Source organism: Hyperolius riggenbachi, chromosome 1 (assembly GCF_040937935.1).
Source record: "Hyperolius riggenbachi isolate aHypRig1 chromosome 1, aHypRig1.pri, whole genome shotgun sequence".
Taxonomy (NCBI): Eukaryota; Metazoa; Chordata; class Amphibia; order Anura; family Hyperoliidae; genus Hyperolius; species Hyperolius riggenbachi.
Window position 1 is genome coordinate 530,512,393 of NC_090646.1, and position 21,938 is coordinate 530,534,330.

Below are 21,938 nucleotides of genomic sequence, written 5' to 3' on the forward strand. Positions count from 1 at the left end.
AATCTTTCTAAAGATTGTATGGTGTGTGTTAGATTGTCAATTTATTAATATACACCCTATAGCAATTTTGTCAGTTTCAAATCATTTTTATCATAATTGGAGAAAAATTTAACACAGGTGAGTGGTATATTGGTCATATTTTTGAAATGTTACAATCAGTCAGAAAAATTTATTGAAATTTCTTAAATTGAACAGATATTTTAAAAATTGTATGGTGTGTGGCCACCTTAATGATGTGGAGAAGCCAAAGATCTCCATCCCTTCAGTAATGGACAGAAGAAATGACAATGCTTTTGGAGGATGAATGGGGGGATGTGGAGAACGAGGGGAAGAAAGATCCTATTCTGGTAACCCAGAGATTGGGGAAAGAAAACAAAGAAATTGTGGGAGAAATTAGTACATAATCAGTAGGTGGAGTGAGAGTGGTTGGACCTTGAATGTTTGAATGTGGGTAGATAATGATGGGTAGTATGGATAATTATAGGGGTCAGAGTGTGAAGCATGTGTAGGAACACATGCTTCACACTCACATCATAACGCATAAAACGCAATCCATTGCAATTCCGCTGACTCCTTATGTGCGTTTTGGCACCAATCCAGCAAAATATGCAACAAAACCAGCGTTTGCAAAACGCATACTGTAAATGGCAGGTCTCTGCGTTTCTTTCTGCATCCCATTGACTAACATCGCTGCATAAAACGCAGCGTTTTGCGCAATGCAGCGTTTCTGCAATGTGTGCACCCAGCCTCAGCCTGCTGGAATCCTCCCTGTAAAGGGAGAATTTTAGCAACGGGTGGGGACACTCGTTGGGGGGATACTGGCATGGGATCTTTAATTAAAAGGTATTTATTGTTCATTTAGCGGATTAAGATTTTTTTTGCAGTTCCATTTCTATTTAACCCAGTGCTAAATTTCTCCATCCCTCTGCGCACCGCTTCACCCCCAGGGACGGAGAGAGGCGCACTTGTTTGTTTACTGGCTGGGAGTGGGCGGGGACCTTGCGCGCACACTCCAGCCAGCCAGCACAGTAGGTGACTAATTGGATGTTAGGAACAAGCGTTCCTAAATCCAATTAGCCTCGCCGATTGTGAGTAGAATGAAGACGGCTTCAAACAGAAGCCGTCTTCATTCAAAACAATGTAAGGTAAACAAACGTGCAGCGCGCGCACACACCCCGGCTCTGCAGTACAATGATTGGTTATGGGGACTCTCCAGTCCCCAATAACCAATCATAGTACATCAATACAGGAATGGAAGCAGCGCTGAAAGGTAAAAATCGCGCTGCTGTTTCAGGGGTAAAACCCCTCAGTTGTGAAATGGTTAATTTCTATTTAACTTTAGCATAGTGGATAGCACTCTTGCCTTGCAGCGCTGGGTCCCTGTATCGAATCCCAGCTGGCGCACTATCTGCACGGAGTTTGTATGTTCTCTCTGTTTCTGTGTGGTTTCCTCTGGGTATTCCAGTTTCCTCCAAAACCCCAAAAACATACAAATAAGTGATGTATCTTAAGTTTTGTACTGTAGAGGTGTTGGAATTGTTACATACAGTATGTATTTGTTTTAAAGGTATATAGAGTTGCTGGGATTTAAGAGAAGAAGGAGAAGTCTGGTCACTGGCATGTGAGTATTGTCAGACTAGAGGATGGTGACATATTAACTATTTGGCTGTATAACTGATTTACAACACTAATGATGTGTACACAGCTACAGAAAATGTTGGTTCAGTATAACCATCATTCATTCTTTTATAATACATTCCTGCATTTTGTGAGAATTATTTCAGTGCTTTATCTTTTTAAAATTGAGACTCTTCTTTAGGCTTAATTACAATGAACCAGCAGCATGTGTAGATGTGTTTGTGTTGTTACATAGGCAGACCTCTGTGGAGTGTCACGGACTTTAGCCATGTGGAGAGAGAGAGGTGCAGCCAAATGAAATCCCTGGTCTCTGCAGATGTTTACCAGCCTATGCTTTGTGTCCCTGACTCACACAGAGAATGGTCTCTGTACTGTAGAATTGCTTCCTGTCAGCAGAGTATAAAACCTGGAACTTCTCTCACGCTGCCAGTTGTTGCCTGGGACAGCTGCCAGCCTCCCCGTGTAAAGTCTGATCTCACTAATACTTCAGAGCCTGGGCTGAGCTACTCCAGCCTTCCCTTCTTTTTTCTTTTTTTAGGGAGTCACTGTTTGCTCCTCCTTACAGTGCAGAGCACTGAGGCTGCTACAATGTGTGAGTCAGCAACAGCTGTGTGATAGACATCATCATTCACCCTACTGGCAACTCAGCATCTGATTCCGCAGGTCCTTCTTCGTCCAGACTGGTAGCTGATGCGAGAGGAAGGCCATCATGTTTTTATCACTGCACTTTACTTTGGGTGTGCTTGCTCTGTTTTACTGTGCCTATGAAGTCTCAGGTGAGTCCGCACTGCCAGCCAAATATATATATGTATGTGATGTGTCATTATACTACACTGTACTGAGATGCAACTTTTCCTCTTGGCAATACTTACCCATATTGTATTCCTTTTCATAATGACAGAATGAATTACTACAGTAGTACTTTTTTTCTGTTGCAGATACTGTGTGACGGCACTTTCTCACCCTGGGGTTGATTCACTAAGCCAGTATTTATGCAAGTAAAGGGGCACTCACTGCTCACATAGTGCAACTCGCGTTATATGCACATCATCAGCGTAGCTCCTGTAACACATACTGTGTGCATAACATGAGTTGCGCTATCTGCGTAATGCATGGTACACTACTTGTGTAGATACCGGTAACATTGACCTGCACTATCTGCGCACAGCAATCTTACCGTTTTTGATACACAGATGACATGAAGAAGAGCAGGGGACGCCTGGTGCAGGTGGATTTCCTAGCAAGGGTGATATGTGTCTGATTTGCAGACTTAAAATTGCATACCAGATCTAGGGCAGTAAAAGGAAGTACATACCTTATAACAAACTGAGGGAGCAGAGCCCCTTGAACTTGAATTGAATTTATGTTTCAAACAATGGCAGCTATTTTGCCTGGTTACTGATTTTCTTGTTAATACTAATAAAAAAAAGCCCATCCGCAGGGCCAGGGGAATTATTATATAGCATATGTGTATGTTTGTGGTGGGGGAGTCATTTGGTTGAACAAAAAGAAAAAGTTGGGAAGACCACCAGACCACCAGATGAACACAAAGGGACACCGTCTACAGGAGATGGGCCACAGAAGGTACACTTACTGCATGGTGAGACCACAGAATGGAGAGGAGAGTCAAGAGGGGCATAGTAACTACAGGGAAGAGGTTATGGGAATGAGGGTGGGATACTAATTACACAGGTGAAGGCATTAATTATAAGAGATGGGGCAAAGAGAGGGCCTCATTTGTAGAGGTGAAGGTAGTAATTTAAGGAAAAGAGGCACAGAGAGAACCAGGATTAAATGGGCAGGGAAAGGGGCATAGAGGTTCATTCTCTAATGGGTATGACGCTCGTCAGTGCAAATTAATTTTAGCATCCACTTGCTACGCGCAGTCTTGGCAGCGTAGCCTGTGCTCCCAAGTTACGCACAATCAGTGTAAATGCTGCATGATATACTTGCAGCGCGACCGTGGAACTTCACTAGTGCGGCCGCTACTGCATCAGTTTAACATCGCTATTGAAGTATCATGGTTGTGCTACAAGTATATAGTGCGGCACTAAGAACGATCACGCGCAACATGGGATCGGACACTACCTTGCCAGTACCACAAACTCGCACTGACGAGCACAATACCCGTTAGCGAATCAACCTCAGAGGGCATCCTCCCAATTTTGCAGCAGCCTCTCACTTATTTGGTTGTCTGCCTGCCACTTATGTGCCTGTCATTTTTTTACCTACAACTTATCTAGCTTCCAGTTACTGCCCTTTACTTATCTGCCTTCCACTTAAACACTTAATCCTACCTGGATGAAGTGGAGCCACTGTGCTCTATCTGGACGTGTATTCACGCCCAGTATTGCTGTGGCAGGTTCGCCCACATGAGTGCATGCATGCTGCTCGTTTCCAGCGGCATTTATGTGGCGGCGATTGGTGAAGGGGAACAAGCATTCCCTGAGCCAACTGCTGTGCCTGGAATGAATGGTCATGACCCCGATTTGGGGCTTTGTTCATTCATAATAAGGAAGCAAAGAAATGTAAAAAAAATAAAAAAAAATTGAACACTTCCTGATAACCCAGGATAGTGTTTTTAACGCCATCTAGTGGCAAAAAAGTAATATAACAGTCACAACACATTTTCAGTAAAGAATTCATTAAATAAATCCCTTTCAAAGCGTGGGTTTTATTTATAGTAGTATTGCTTATTTTTAAACTATAGGGGATGGAATTGTGTATTTTTAATGTTTTTTTCCTTTTTTTTTATTTTTATAAAAATGCATTGAAAATAATGTAATTAATGTAAACAAGTATCACCCACAAAAAGCCTAATTTGTGGCGAAAAAACAAGATATAGATAATTTAGGTGGGATAAGTAGTGATAAAGTTATTGGTGAATGAATGGGAGGCGCAGTGACAGGGAAAATTGCTTTCGTCCTTGTAGTGAAAACACTCGTAGGCTGAAGTGGTTAAAGAGTCACTGTAGTGGCATACAGTAGAATGTTGTTAATTATTGAGCATACCCACTTATTTTGGTTTCGGTATCAGAAATGTTTCCTATATCTACAGTATCTCAAAAAAGTGAATACACCTCTCACATTTTTGTAAATATTTTATTATATCTTTTCATGAAACAACACTGAGGGCCTGTTCCTACTAGGTGCAAATCTATGCATTTTTCAGCACACAACAATGCATTGCTATGGGCCTGTTTCCATAAGAAGCAAATATCGCATCCAAAATACCCTGACAATCATGCTGTTACAAGCAGGAAAATAGTGTGTGAGGCGATTTTTATGTTTTTGTGTGTGTTACTGTTTTCGTATGTGCAATCAATAATAGCAAGAGCACTTCCCTCTTTGTCAAAATGCCACCAAGGAAAATTTGTGAATGCACATGCAAATTTTGCAGTAAACATGTGCATATATGTGTAAACTATTTTGCATTTGCATGCAAATTTCGCATCTGAAAATTCATGTGCGATTCGCATGCTTTTAATGGAAATGTAGCCTAAGACCCCTTTCACACTGGCGCATTGCTTACCCTGTTTTGCCGAAGGGTTACGCTGCGCCATTGAAAGTCTATGGGGCATTTCATACCTGTGCAGTGCTGCCAGCATGCATGGTGATGTGTGGCAAAATCTGTGGCAACACATATTTTTTAAAATTGTGTGGCATTCGCGTTGCAGCGTGCATGCATGGAAGCGTATTTTTTTCAATAAACTCTTGCGCAATTATTATTTCGGCCACAGGAAGAGAGCGCTACAGAGCCTCACTTCCTGCTTGGCCTGCTGCCAGAATGGGAATTACCACAGTTATTACCACAGTTAATTGTCAAAATTATCTTTAACCTCCTTGCCGGTTTTCCCGACCTGAGCTCTGGGTAGAAAAAATAAGCTATTAGCGGTGATCTCGAGCTCAGGTCGGGGTAGGCATTGCAGAGCTTTACTTGTAGTTGTGGAGTCCCGCGCGCGATCTCGCTGCGCAGCGGTACTCCAGCCTCTCTCCCCGACAGTGTGGGGTCTTTCCCTGGCCGCCGGGATCCCCTATGTCCCCGCTTTTCTTCCAGGGACCCGGCAGCCAGTTGGAGCAGCGGAGCCGTGGTGGTGGCAGCAGAGCGGTGGTGGCAGCATGACGTCATCGGGGGCGGGGCTAATATTGAAAACGAACTTATCTATATTAGAGAAATATAGAGAAGTTCGTTTATATGTATATTAGCGCCATCTTGTGGGCAAAGAGAAAACTGCAGCACAGGAGCCCAGGAAGGTACTTTTTCTTTTCTTTTTTTTGCTGCAGATCTCCCTGCCAGAATGATTTTTTTCAGGTTTTAGGGTCTGAAAGAATGAAAAAAATTGCACCGCTTTTAGACCCTAATATCTGGAAAGAATCAGACCGCCAAGGAGTTTAAAGACTTTTCTGGCGTTGTGGTGAGGTCAGCCGATCGCGCCACACTGATACCACAGGTTAGCAGTTTGAAACTGGCATGAAGATATAACACTTTGATACAATGTAACGTTGTCAGTGTACAGCTTGTGTAAATTTGCTGTCCCATCAAAATAACTCAACACACACTATTAAAGTATAAACCACTGGCAACTAAAGTGGGACACCCCTAAGTGAACAATGTCAAAATTGTGCCTAAAGTGTCAATATTTTGTGTGCCTACCATTATTTTCTTGCACTGTCTTAACTTTTTTGGGCATGGCGTTCACTAGAGCTTTACAGGTTGCCCCTGGAATCCTCTTCCACTTCTCCATGATGAAGTTGGAGGATGTAAGTGACCTTGCGCTTCTTCACCTTACATTTCAGAATGCCCTATAGATGCTCAATAGAGTTTAGGTTTGGAGACTTGCTTGGCCAGTCCAGCATCTTTACCCTCATTGGTAGTCTTGGAGGTGTGTTTGGGGTAGTTATCATGTTGGAATACTGCCCTGTGGCCCAGTTACAAAGGGAGGGGATCATGCTCTGCTTCAGTATGTCACAGTACATGTTGGCATTCATAGTTCCCTCAATGAATTGTAGCTTCCCAGTGCAGGCAGCACTAATGCAGTCCTAAACCATGACATGCCTATCACCATGCTTGACAATAGGCAAGACACACTTATCTTTATACTCCTGACCTGGTTGCCATAACACATGCTTGATACCACCTGAACAAAACAAGTTTATCTTGGTCCCGTCAGACCCCAGAACATGGTTCCAATCAGGCACGTGCACAGGGGGGTGCTCTGGGTGCCCAGGCACCCCCCTTTTTAAAATCTTCAAAAAAAAAGCCCCTCTCGCCGCGCAAAATAAGCTCCGCCCCCGGCCGCGATAAGCCCCGCCCACCCGCGGGAAGCTCCGCCCCCGCCTGGGACACTTTTAAGTGAAGAGGCCCAGACAGAAATCCTAGTGTGGCATACTGACCTCTCCCTCCACCTAGGACCCATACTGACCTCTCCTTCCCCCAGCACCCATAGTGACCTCTCCCTCCACCTAATACCCATATTGACCTTTCCCTTCCCAGTACCCATAGTGACCTCTCCCTCCCCCTAGTACCCAGTGACCACTCCCTCCCCCAGCACTCACAGTGACCTCTCCCTCCACCTAGGACCCAGTGACCTCTCCCTCCACCTAGGATCCATATTGACCTCTCCCTCCCCAGTACCCATAGTGACCACTCCCTCCACCTAGTACCCAGTGACCTCTCCCTCCACCTAGGACCCATACTGACCTCTCCCTCCCCAGTACCCACAGTGACATCTCCCTTCACCTAGCACCCACAGTGACCTCTACCTCCACCTAGGACCCATACTGACCTCTCCCTCCCCCAGCACCCATAGTGACCTCTCCCTCCACCTAGTACCCATATTGACCTCTCCACCCCCAGTACCCATAGTGACCTCTCCCTCCATCTAGTACCCAGTGACCACTCCCTCCCCTAGCACTCACAGTGACCTCTCCTCAGAGCTGGGACAAGGTCCTCCAGCACCCAAGGCTGAGACACCAAAGTGCGCCCCTCCATCCCTTCCACCCCAGCTGTCACACACTGATTGCTATTAGACTAAGAGGGCCACAGGGCCCACAACCTCCCCAACACCTTAATATCTAGTTATCTGGCTTGCAGTCACTGCTATGTATCCCCTTTTCTTATTTCTTTCTGCTTCAAACACAATTAGGAATGACAGCTGAATGAATTGTGCGCCCCCTCCTACACTGCGCCCTGAGGCTGGAGCCTCTCCAGCCTATGCCTCGGCCCGGCCCTGCCTCTCCTTACACCTAGGACCCAGTGGCCTCTCCCTCCACCTAGTACCCAGTGACCTCTCCCTCCACCTAGGACCCATAGTGACTTCTCCCTCCCCAGTGCCCATAGTGACCTCTCTCTCCACCTAGTACCCAGTGACCTCTCCCTCCACTTAGGATCCATACTGACCTCTCCCTCCCCAGTACCCACAGTAACATCTCCTTTCACCTAGCAATCACAGTGACCTCTCCCACCACCTAGGACCCATACTGACCTCTCCCTCCCCAGTACCCACAGTGACATCTCCCTTCACCTTTCACCCACAGTGACCTCTCCCCTACACAGCACCCACAGTGACCTTTCCCTCCATCTAGCACCCACAGTGACCTCTTCCTACCCAGCACCCACAGTGACCTTTCCCTCCATCTAGCACCCACAGTGACCTCTCCCTTCCCAGCACCCACAGTGATTTTTCCCTCCCCCAGTGGCTACCCTCCTGTCCCCTGCAGCACCCACAGGGACGTCCAATCCCAAAAGCAGCACCCACAGTGACCTCTCCCATTGCCAGCTCCCACAGTGGCCTCTCCCAACACCCAGCATCCACTCCTTCCTCCAGTAACCACACTGACTTCTCCCAGCACCCACAGTGACCTCCCCTTCCTCCAGCACCCATACTGATCTCTTCCTTCCACAGCACCCACAGTAGCCTACCCTTCCCCCAGCACCCACACTGACCTCTACCTCCCTTAGCAGCAACTATGCCATTCATAGCAGCCCCCATAGTGACCTCCCACCCCCTGCACCCACAATTACCTCTACCTCCCAAGACCCGCAGTGATCTCCCCCAATGGACCCACAGTGACCTTCCTTTCCTCCAGCACCCATACTGACCTCTACCTTCCACAGCACCCACAGTTACTTCTCCCCCCAGCAACCAACACTGACCTACCCTTTCGCCAGCAACCACACTGACCTCTACCTCCCCTAGCAGCAACTATGCCATTCATAGCAGTACCCACAGTGATCTTCCACCCCTCGCACCCACAACAATCCCACCTATATTCAGCTCCCACATACATTACACTCAACCAGTAACCCCTACTATAGCAAGCACCCAGTACTTGCACCGAGCACCCTGCACCCAATACCCACATCCTGCCTCAGTATGGCACTTAGTACTTGCATCAAACAGCCACATGACACCCAATACCTGCACCCCTTCACCCTATAGCTGGCACCCAGTACTCACACCCACATGGCACAGTACTTGCACCCAGTCCCAACATGCACTCACTACTCACACCTGCACACAGCCTCCACATGGCACCCACTATCTGCACCCACATAACTAGTACTAGCACCCAAAGTACCTGCACTCAGAACCCACATGACACAATGCCCAACCATAGCTAACACCCAGGCATGGCACCAAGTATTTGAACCTATGTGATACCCAGTACCTGCACCCAACACCCACATGTTTCATCTGCAGTAGTTCCAGTTGCACTAAGCCTCCACTTGGTGCCCAGCGCCCACACCAAGCACTCACATATGACATCCAGTACTTGAACCCAGAACTTGCAAGGGACTGAGTACCTGCAATCAACACCTATATGATGGTTGATACACACCCATACAGCCAGAATCCACATGACACCCTGTGCCAGCACCCAGAACCCACATGGCACTGAGCATCTGCCTTTAGCACCCACATGACAACAAATACCCCACTAGCCAGCACCCATCACCCATATGTCACCATGTACTCACTCCCAATACCCACTTGGCACTCAGTATTTGCACCTAAGACCCACATAACCCTATAATCAACACACACATGGCACAGTACTCAAACGTCACCAAGTTCCAAAGCCATTATATGCACCCATCCATGGCCAGCACCCAAATAGCACCCAGTACCCATCCTTGGTCCGAACCCATATGAGACACAGTACTCTCCCATGTCACATATCCAGACCACACATGGCACTCCCTACTCACTCATGTCCAACACTCACATGGCTTCCTGTACCAATTAGCACTCACATGGCACCCACTATTGTTTATCACCATCTGCTACTTATTCAGCACCCAATACTGCATAGCACCCACTGCAAATAAACACCCAATACAAACTGGACCTTGGTACCAAAAGCAGCTTGATACAGACTTTACTGCTAACTTGCTAACACTTAGTGCCGGTTAGTGAATCAAGCCCCAAGTATCTGCACCCAGACCTAAAATTGCACCCAGTACTCACACCTGCACACAGCTTCCACATGGCCCCCGCTATCTGCACCAAGCACCTACTTAACCCGTACCCGCACCCAAAGTACCTGCATTCAAAACCCATGTGATGCCCAAAGCCCACCCATAGCCAGTACCCAGTACAGGCATGGCACCAAGTATTCGCACCCATGTCACATCCAGTACCTGCACCCAGCACCCACATGACTTTCAGTACATGCACCCAGATCTTACATGGCACTAAGTATTTGCAATCAACACCCGCATGAAACTCGATACCCAACCATAGCCACAACCCACATGGCACCCAGCATCTGCATTCAGCAGCATGACAATCAATACCCCCTAGCCAAAAACGAGGTGGGGAGGCATGTTGGGGAAGGCATTGCCAGGCCCCTTTTTTAAATTTGAGCACCCCCCACTTAAGGACCCTCTGCACGGCCCTGGTTCCAATCATTAATTTCCTTAGTCTGCTTGTCTTCAGAGTAACCAAGCAGCTCGGGGTGACCCAAACCACTAGGAATGTACAGGGGATAAAAGAGACCGAAAAGCCCTCGTACTAATAAGCAATGCTTGGTGTAGTTTACCTTCTTAAAACAGAAGGAAATTTGCAATAATTCAGCTATAAGTGAACGTTTGTGGTTACCCACAATGCACCACTACTGAATATACAAATTATCCCTTTTCACCTCTGTAAGCCAGGCAAGCATCCAGAACCACTGGTGTATAGCAAGCCTATAGCTTTAAATATTACACAGCTATACCAACCCCACATGTAGACAACCTGTTTTGGGCTTTTGGCCCTCATCAGTACATGGCAGGGATTGATATGGCTATATGGGAACGGCTTGGACGACAAGTACAACAGAGTAACCAAGCAGCTCAGGGTAACCCAAACCACTAGGAATGTATAGGGGGGATAAAATAGACTGGAAAGCCCTCCTACTAATAAGCAATGCTTGGTGAAATTAGCCTTCTTAAAACAGAAGGAAATTTGCAATAATTCAGCTATAAGTTAACATTTGTGGTTACCCATAATGCACCACTACCGAATATGCAAATTATCCCTTTTTGCCCCTGTAAGCCCGACAAGCATCCAGAACCGCTGGTGTATAGCAGCTATACCAGCTATACACCAGTGTATAGTTTGTGTTCAGCAAACTGCTTGTGGGCTTTCTTTTGCATCATCTTCAGATTTCCTTCTGGGATGACAGCCATGCAGACCGATTTGATAGTGTAAAGTCTGAGCACTCATTCACCTATTAACATAAGACAGCCTCTAAGATGCTGAGCATGAACTCAACTTCTTTAGTTGACCTTGGCAAGGTTTATTCGAGTGGAACCTTTTCTGTTAAACCACAGTATGATCTTGGCCACCATACTGCAGCTTAGCTTCAGGGTGTTGGCAATCTTCCTATAGTCTAGGCCAGTGTTCCCCAACCCTGTCCTCAAGACCCACCAACAATGCATGTTTTGTGGAAATCCACAGAGGTAGTTAATCAGCTCTGCTGAGACACTAATTACCTCACCTGTGCTTGTTTGTGGTTTTCTGCAAAACAGGTACTGTTGGTGGGCCTTGAGGATAGGGTTGGTTAACTCAGGTCTAAGATGTCTTAATCTAGAACAGTAATACATTTTTTAAGAGAGTAACACCAAATGTAATACACCTGCTCCCCATTCACACCTGAGACCTTGTAACATTAACCGCTTATCCCAACACTAAATTATAACTACGTCCTCTGTGACTTCGTCAAAGCCGTGAGGACATATATATATGATTTTGCACATTTTCACAGCTGTGCACGAACAGACACACTCCTGTGCGTGCCCCCCCCCCCCCCCCCGCCACTTTCAGCTGCAGTACTAATTGGTGAAAGAAAGCATGTTCCCTTTAAGCCAATTAGTCCGCCCCCCCCTCCCCCACGGATGAACAATCACAGCAGTAGCCAACTGCAGTGATCCGTCATCTCTCCCCCCTGACAGTAGAATCTCCCTGTCACTAAGATATCTGCATTGCAATAGAGTATTTGCTTGTTAGTAGAATTTTTCTTATGCTTCCCATGCTGATATCTGAAGCCCATTGATGTGTACTGGTAATAAGTGCATGCAGTTACTGTAATACCGTATTTTCTGCCGTACAAGATGCTCTGGAATGTAAGACACAGCTAGGTTTAGAGGGCAAAAACCAGGGAAAATAAATATATATTAAACCTGGTGTGTCCAGATTCCAGGAGCGTCTTGCAGATGTCCTCCCCAAATTATTGTGTACTCCTGTGTCCCCATGTGACCCCTTCTGTCTCCCGTGTGTCCCCCCTCTGTCCCCAGTGTCTCCCCCTGTGTCTCCTGCTCACCCCCTGTGTCTCCACTCCCTCCTCCACTCCTGTGGGTCTCTGCTCCCCCATGTATAATTAGCAGTGTTGGGAGCATGTCTCACCTATTCCATGGCTCCCTCGGTGATTGCAGACCTCTCTTCTCCTGCACTGCTCCCCTAGTGTCGACGTTAGGTGATGACGTGATCGCCAGAAGCCAACACTAGGGGAGCCGTGCCAGAGAGGAGAGGTCTAGCATCATCGAGGGAGCCATGGAATAGGTGAGACATGCTCTTAACATTGCTAATTATACATGTGGGTGCAGGAGACACACAATGGGGGGTGGGGAGAGAAAACACACAAGGAGGAGCGGAGACACGAGGACGGGGGAGAGTCTCATAGGGTGGAAAGAACGATATATGGTTGTTGTAATTAATAGCTGTACATTGTTAATATTTTGCTGTTGTAGACATTATATGCTGTTAGAATTTAAGGATTATATGATTGAATTCGTAGGCCTCAGTTACTTTAACTGAGTTTAGTTAAAGGACTTGATTTGCAGAGTCTCCCTTTAAGCAGCATTTCTAGAAACACTGGAACATGGTTTTGTGTCTTACACAAAACCAGCCAAGGTTAAAGAGTTTATCTAGGCCCGATGGGCAGACATTGAGGCAGTCTTTTCTGTAAACATCGAGTGTTTGCATATTTCGTGAAGGAAAACAAGAGTCCAGTACATAAATAAAATAATGCTCTTCTTAGAACTAGAGAACTAGGTGATAGTTGCGTGCATGCGCAGTAAAGACCGTGCCTGTCATTATATCACGAGGTTTTTTCAGCCAATAGCAGGCAATGAGTTATTGATACGTCTCTGCTCAGATGATGTCACATTTAACTCTTTAGTGGTCGGTATTAAAGCAGCCGACGGGCTCCAGAGAGCCACTTCTGACTACTGCTGCTTCTTCTGATGTCTGGCTGATGACTTCCACCCTTTAATCTTTTTGTAATGTATTGTCATCTTATCTAACTGTATGCTGCATATAGGCCTACGGGCTACGTAGTGTAGATGTAACATAAGTATAGATGTAACATAAGAGAAAACCTGGTTGCCATGCAATGGAACCAAGAGCTGTAACGCAAAGAGCACTTACTAACGAACAATTGCTACGCTAAGATGTAACAACATGTAGAGATCTGTTTACTGAATAAACTCCTAAACTTTGAGGTCGCCTAAGAAGTTCTATCTCCTATGCTGTTGCTGTGATGAGAGTCGAGTTATCACACTTCCAGTGATATGGTGCCGAACAAAGGTGTAGTGTTGTTTCCAATAGCAACCAACGTATAGATTCTTACATATGCCTGTTGCTGGTATTATTTGTATGTTATTGATGTTTGCCTGTCATTGGTATTTTAGGCATGTCACTGCTATGTGACTGCAAAAATCTTTGTTGCTCAAAACTCTATGTAATTCTTGTGGGAGGGTGAATTTCATTGGTCTATATTGCTAACACATAACGTTTTCTCACTTCAGTTTTTACTTATTACATGCTTAAGTATGATTCTTACTGTGGTTTTAATAAGCCTGTATTGCTTCTAATACCAGATAAAGATTTTACATGGCTGATGACATCACTGATAAACAATGTCCCCACCCTCTGTCCTGCTCATTCTGTAATAACAGGACCCCATGCTAGCCTGTAGGCTAAAGACGTGTCTGTATCGCATTTAGCCCCAAACTGTCGACTGTGGGATGCAGTTCCAGTCCCTGTGGGCAACAGTACTTGTGTGTGTATGCACCTTTACTGAAATGTGAAGATTACCTTACCGGTAATGTTTGTTACAACACAGAATTGAAGCAAGAATAAAAATTGCAATGCAGCACCTTTAATTTTAAATATAAATTCAGCTCTCACATTTCTCTTTTTTGATAATCCCAATACTGAGACTCCTTCAGGAACTGCAAAGCTGGTTTCATGAAGCGATTATCTGCCTGACAACATTAAACCACCCAGAGCAGAGGTTAGGAAACTTGAAAATGTTTCCCATCATCACCCATGGAGCACGCAGATTACGCAATGGTTTATCTAGGTTAATATATTTATTCACCTGCAGTTATTTGAGTTCACGCACTGTAAAAACACATGAATGAAAAGGTCAATGTTTGAACAAAATGACGTAAAATGAAAACAAAAATGATTTTGGTTTCCTTTTTAAGGACACCTGAGTTGTGCTAAAATCTGTAGCTTTTTACTTACCATATTTTTCGGCATTTAAGACGCTCTCTGAAATATAAGATGCATGTAGGTTTAGAGAGCAAAAACCACGGAAAAAATATATAAACTAAACCTGGTGCGTCCATAGTCCACGAGCATCTTGTAGATTTTCTCCCCCAATTATTGTGTCCTCCTGTGTCCCCTTCTGTCCTTCATTTTGCCTCCTCTGTCCCCCATTTTGCCTCTTGTGTCCACCGTTTTGCCTCCTCTGTCCCTCATTTTGCCTCTTGTGTCCACCGTTTTGTCTCCTCTGTCCCCTGATTTGCCTCTAGTGTTCCCTGCTTTGCCTCCTCTGACCCCCCATGTGTCTCCAGCTCCCCCGTGTAGCCTGCTCAGGCCCCCCCCCCCCCCTGTCCATGTGTAAGTATGAGAAGCATCCGTAATTACAGAAACATGAAATTATGCAAATTTCGGCTCAACACTAGTGGACTAGGCTGCAACTTGCTTTCGAGTTGCACATCTAATGGAGTAACCAGCGGGAGAACACAGGGGACCCAGAGGATGCCAAGGGACTTCACGGACTACGGGGGGCTGGAAAAAGCCCCAGGTGAGTAAAAAGGATACAGATTTAAGCATAGTCCAGGTGTGCTTTAAGTAGTCATGAGAAAAGGGACGTACACTATTTTTCAATTCTGCAGTTTTGTGTATCAGTACATAAAATAAAATCCCCTATTCCTTAGCAGGCCTTAAAAGTAAGTAACTACAACCTCAAATAAACAGTAACACATGACATCATACGCTGTATCTTTATTTATTTATCAAAGACTGATGCTGGGAATACACCATGAGGGTTTTCGGCAGATAGGTGGCTCTATAGATCATTTCTAACAGGTCCGATCTGATTTTGATCGATTTTCTGATCGACTTTCTCATAGAAGTGAATGCAAATCGATCAGAAATAGGACTGGAAAATCGTTCGGCAAAGTAAATTTGCCAAAAAATTCATTGTGTATTAAGAGCATAATGGTGCCCACTAATGGTTCAATCTTATTTGTACAATCTTACCAAGCCTACGTAATAGAAGAGTAAATGGGTTGAATATGCTTTGGATGGATACTTTAGATAGTCCCTCATATTATTGTAAAGAAATGGTAAGATTGGACAAAAAACATTGGATCATTAGTGGGCACCTTAAAGGGGCACTTAAGTAAAAAAAAAATGAGTTTTACTCAACTGGGGCTTCCAATAGCCCCCTGCAGTTGTCCGGTGCCCTCGCCGTCTCCCTCCGATCCTCCTGGCCCCGCCGGCAGCCACTTCCTGTTTCGGTGACAGGAGCTGACAGGCTGGGGACGCGAGTGATTCTTCGCGTTCCTGGCCACAATAGGGCCATCTATGCTGCTATAGCATATATCATATACCATATAGCAGCATAGAGGGTGCTAATGTGTCTGGGAACGCGAAGAATCACTCGCGTCCCCAGCCTGTCAGCTCCTGTCACCGAAACAGGAAGTGGCTGCCGGCGGGGCCAGGAGGATCGGAGGGAGACGGCGAGGGCACCGGACAGCTGCAGGGGGCTATTGGAAACCCTAGGTGAGTAAAACTCATTTTTTTGTTTGACTTAAGTGTCCCTTTAGGACCTCTTTTTACACTCATGAGTTTAAACTTTCTATAATAATGCTCATTGAAAAAGCTTTCAGTTAAAATGGGTACAATGTGAACTGAGCCATAGAGAAACATAGACATTACCTTGTACATCAGTTGTCCATTCAGTCATAACTGACAACAACTGATTAAGTGTAAAAGGACACTTAGCCAAAATGCAGAAGTAGCATGTGACGCATGCACAATATATCCGCACTCCTTCCATGAAAAAAAATGGAGATCACTTTATTGAAACATCAGTAGAAAATAGCAAAAAGCATGGCAGCATGCAAGCTGAAGCATTTCTGACCCTACCGGGTCCTTAGTCGTAGTATGTGAAAGATACCCTTACCACTTGCACAGGAATGAAGATAGTGCTGCTAATTAAATGTACTTGATTCATTGATCATCAAGAAGTATGACCACCTCCGTTAACCTCCTTAGCGGTAACCCCGAGTCAGGCTCGAGACGGAAATCCTCAGCTCAGAGCAGTAAACCAGAGTTGGATATATCGGAGGTGTGGAACGTGCAGGGCTGTCGCAGATCTATCAAGCGGTATGATTTTTAGGGTCTGAAAGCTTGTGTAAAAAATTGCACCACTTTTGAAAAAAAAATCTGGAAATAATCATACCGCCAGGAAGTAAGTTTTGACAGTTTGCTGGTCTGGACTGGAGCACTCAAGTATGTGTTATTACAATGCCAAGGAGTAAAGACATCAGAAATGATCTTAGAGAAGGAGTTGTTGTTGCCTGTCAATCTGGAAGGGTTATAAGGCAGTGTCCAAACAATCTGAAGTCAATTGTTTTACAGTGAGCACAATTATTTAAAATTGGCAAATACTCAAGACAGCTGCCAAATCTACCCATTCCAGAAAATTCACCCCAAAGTCATGCCATACAATGATTAGAGAAATTGTAGAAAAAAAAAACCAAGAGCTTCTCTGACTTCACAGACCCTTGTTAGCATGTTACATATTAAAGTTAATGACAATACATTTAAGAAAATAATAAAAAGTATGGGTTGTCTGGAAGGGTTTCCACTGCCAGGAGAAATCATCTCTAAAAAGAACATGGCAGCATTAGGTTTAAAAATCTGCATCTGAACAAACCACAACATGCCTGTAACAATGTTCTTTGGACAGATGAGATCAAAGTCAAAATGTTTGGCCAGAATTCACATCCTCACATTTTGTGACACACTATAGCAGCACAAACACCTCATGCCTAGTGTCAAGCATGATGGTGGAGGGGTGATGATTTGGACTTATTTGCTGCCAAAGGACTTAGCACCTTGTACGTTGCAGTTATAGAGTCAACCATGAACTCATCTCTATAACAAAAATATTGTAGAGTCAAATGTGAGCCATCTTTGTGGCAAGTTAAAGTTTAGGAAGATTTCAAAGAACTATTGTACAGTTAATCATTAAAGGTATTACCTAAACAAAGTTTGCTGTCATGCCTTCGGATTCTCTTTATGACTACGTACAACTTGCTCTAGCATGGATTTCACAACCTAAATCTTCTTTTGAAAGTTTATGTTGGATTTGGTACCCTGAGAACCAGGGATATGGAGTAATACATACATTCTTCATAAATTTATGACTCTGACTCCTCTGTGTGTGTTTTCCATGTTTATGGGACGAACACAGCATACAAAGCTTTTGTTACTGCCAAAAACGTAGTAGTTTTAAAGCAATATGACGATATTGTCTGCTTTTAGGAAATAAACCAAAGAAGTACTGGCTAGAAAGGTGACTCAAAACCATATTGGCCACCCAAGCCTGTCAAAACCAACATAAGTGCGGATGCTGTTAAAGTTTGGCTCTCAAATTTGGTAGTTCAGTCAGTACAAGGAGGACAGAGGGCAGAGAGAAGTTCCAGGGAACTCACTTGACTTCATAGTACTCAAGAGGTGTGCAAAAACTTATGTTAAAGCACAGTGCGTGGTAGGAGCACATGTGCAAAGTACAGACAGGTCCACTGAACACCTGTTAGGCCCTAGATTGCGTTGCCAACTCTGGGTACATCCAAAGGTGAACACACACAATATAATGAAAAGATTTTACGCCAATTCTATTAAAATGTTAGTTGTAAAGAAAAAGTTGAAAGCATTATTTTTTATTCACACGAGAAATCTCTTTGGATTTCCTGTTTTTTAATAAGATTTGAGAGTGGTGGAAATGTCTTTACACTTTTTCAGAAGATTGTATGGTGTAGGACAGATTGTTAGTTTCTTAATTTATAGATCCAAGCAATTTTTTTCTGAGTTTTCAATCACTTTTTAATAATTGAATAAGTGAATTGAATAATTAAACACATGTATGTAATACATTGGTCAAATATATTTCAAATGTTACAATCAATCAGAAAAATTGAATGTGAATTGAAAGAAATATAAAAAATTGTATTGTGTGTGGCCACCTTAAGAGGGATGTATAGTTAAACTTCATCTGCTGAGGAAATGAGGAAAGCCTTCCTCTAATATTCTTCAAGCTCCCCCTCAACTAGGTGTGCTGTTGATATGCATCACCTCTTAATGTGTGTCTAAGCCGATTTACAACAGAACTGCAGGGAATGTAGATGTTGGATATAGCAGTGACTGTATAATCCCGACTAACTTATATGAACACTAAACCCAAGTCATTTAATGAGCTAAATGTATTTTGTCCTTTATATGGAATTGGTTGTAGAGCTGACAATAGTTATACATGTTTACACTCAAATTAACGTATTTAAAACATATTACATCATACATTACATGCTTTATTCTTACAATATTGAAGTACATGTGACCATTATCTGCAAATTAAGACATTTCAACATATTGTGTTTTTTTTATATACATATACTAGCTGATGACCCGGAATTGCCCGGGTATGTATTTGGCTGGTGTTGGCTCCACCCACTTTTTCTAACCCTAACACACAATTACTCAATGACCAAGTTTGTGAGCTGTGGCTTCAATAATTTGTATATTCCCATACAAATTAAACAAATCAGATTGGCTGTTTGTGACTCCACCCCTCTCCAGCATTTGAACCCGAGTCACCCAATGACCAACTGTTGCAGGTTTGAGGCATCTGCTATTAACAGTGTAAAAATGGCAGCAATTTTAATATTCCCCTTGAAAATCAACAGGTGAATTTTGATTGGCTATTATAGGCTCCACCCACTTCCCTGAATATTAATCTCAGTCACCCAGTGACTATCCGGGAAAAGTTTGAGAACCCTGCCATTAACAGTGTAAGAAGGCCTGCAGTTTATATTTTCCCAGTGAAATTTGTTTTTGGTTCTGCCCACTTTTTGTAACCTTGACACACTCAATGGCAAAGTTTGTGAGCTTTGCGGTTCTTGGCATCAATAATTTGTATTTTCCCAGTAAAAAACAAAACAAATCTGATTGGCTGTTTGTGACTCCACTCCATTTTCTGAATTTGAACCCCAGTGACCCAATAACCAAGCTGCACTAAGCAATTATAAGGAGTGCAATAAAAATTGTAAAAAAGAAGTTAGGCAGGCAAAGATTGAAGCTGAAAAACAAATCGCTAAGGATATCAAATCTAACCCAAAAAAGTTTTACAAGTACATTAACTCTAAAAAAAGAAATGTTGACTGTATAGGACTCCTAAAGGATGAGGGTGGGAACTCAATGGTGGATGACCAAGGTAAGGCAGAGTTATTAAATGCTTTCTTTGCTTCTGTCTTCACAAAAGAAACAGCACTGTTGCAAACTACAGAGGCGGAAGAGTCTCAATCTTCTAACTGTAATATTAAATACTTAAAGGGATACTGTAGGGGGGTCAGGGGAAAATGAGTTGAACTTACCCGGGGCTTCTAATGGTCCCCCGCAGACATCCTGTGCCCGCGCAACCACTCACCGATGCTCCTGCCCCGCCTCCGGTTCACTTCTGGAATTTCAGACTTTAAAGTCTGAAAACCACTATGCCTGCGTTGCCGTGTCCTCGCTTCCCCTGATGTCACTAGGAGCGCACGGGGGAGGCACAGACCATACTGTGCCTGCGCAGCATGCTCCTGGTGCCATCAGCGGGAGTGAGGACATGGCAACGCAGGCGCAGTGGTTTTCAGATTTTAAAGTCTGAAATTCCAGAAGTGAACCGGAGTCGGGGCCGGAGCATCAGTGAGTGGCTGCGCAGGCCCAGGATGTCTGTGGGGGACCATTAGAAGCCCCAGGTAACTTCAACTCATTTTCCCCCGACCCCCCTACAGTATCCCTTTAACGCAGGAAGAAGTGAAGGCAAGACTAAATAAATTAAAAATATACAAGGCACCTGGCCCGGATGGCATGCATCCTCGGGTCCTAAGGGAATTAAGTTCAGTTATAGATAAACCTCTTTATCTTATCTTTTGTGACTCTCTTGCAACTGGCAGAGTCCCAGTGGATTGGCGTACAGCCCACAATTTCCCATTATTTAAGAAGGGCAAAAAAAATCAGATCCAGGAAATTATAGACCTGTAAGCTTAAAGAGGAACTGTAAGCAGAATAACATATTCCCTAAAAAGTAGTATATGAGAGTGACCGAGGTGTATAGATAAGAACATGCGACTAATAAATCTCCTAAACCCTGTCAGCAAGGTGCTGTAAAAATGCCATAGGCAGTGTGGGAGGATCCCTGTTTACTTCTGGCAGGATTAGCAAGTTTTTTTTCCTTCACTCTAGCAGTTGAAACCACGCCCACAGTGAAGGTTGTTACACCCTCCTCCACCAACCTTTTTTTTTATATTTCTAACTGACATTTGCAGAAGGCCAGGAAGTGTAATATGCACATGTGTGAAGAGAAGCAGACAGGGAATCAGCTGTAGATGCTGAGTAGTGTACTGTAATGTTTTAGCTGAATAGAGCAGGAAACCTAGGAAACTATGAAAAGTGTAGTGTATGTGCAATTTACATAAATAGCTATTCGGATATTGTTTATAGGAGCCTAAAAGATGAGAGCGTGTTGTCTGTATAAGTAAGGTGATGATGGGTGGGTGTAAAACTATTTCAGTAAGTAATGGTCGCAGGGTAAATAAATGGATGTTTTATTATGATGAACTGGAATAGAGGAGTATGCAGATTGTGTTTATTTCTGTTTGTGTGTATCAAATGTCAGCCTGAAGGACAGTGCATGAAATAGGTGCTGCCTATTTCATGTCGCCCCTCTGAATAAAGGCAAACACTTTTCCCCACATTAGATTGTAGATGCAGGTATGATGCATGAGTGAAAGGCAAAATTTAGCCATACATCTAGTGATGATGGGCAGATTGACCAAGAGACAAATCTCTCTCTGATCGAATCTGATTAGCGAGAGATTAGTTGGCTTTCAATACACTGCAGGCCGATTCCCAAACAATTTCATGCTGAAATTACTGAAATGAAATGACAATTCAGTTCAGAGCTGTGTTACAGTGTGAAACTGGACAGTAATGCTAAGTACACATCATACAATTTTCCGTTAGATTTACCTGCCAGATCGATTATTTCCAACATGTCCGATCTGAATTATGATTGATTTTTCGATCGATTGTTAGATTTACCTTCCAGATCAATTTTCCGATCATTTTTAATCTTTTTTTAATAGTTTTTTCCATCAATTTTCGTTCAGTTCTATGAATATCGATTACAAAACTATCAAAAAAATGATAAACGATCAGAACATCTATCTATGGAATGTAAATCTTACAG

The 21,938-nt window shown here is 44.0% G+C and overlaps 1 protein-coding gene across 5 annotated transcripts in view; it reads left to right on the forward strand.

Moving 5' to 3' along the window:
* Positions 1–2,259: 2,259 nt before the first annotated feature.
* The window catches only part of SUSD2 (sushi domain containing 2), a 314,471-nt gene continuing 294,792 nt past the window's right edge, over positions 2,260–21,938 (forward strand). For all 5 annotated transcript variants that reach the window (XM_068246340.1, XM_068246356.1, XM_068246346.1 and 2 more), the window contains exon 1: positions 2,260–2,414. In XM_068246340.1, the coding sequence (XP_068102441.1) occupies positions 2,348–2,414 (67 nt within the window). In that variant the 5' untranslated portion in view covers positions 2,260–2,347. The remainder of the gene's footprint in view (positions 2,415–21,938) is intronic.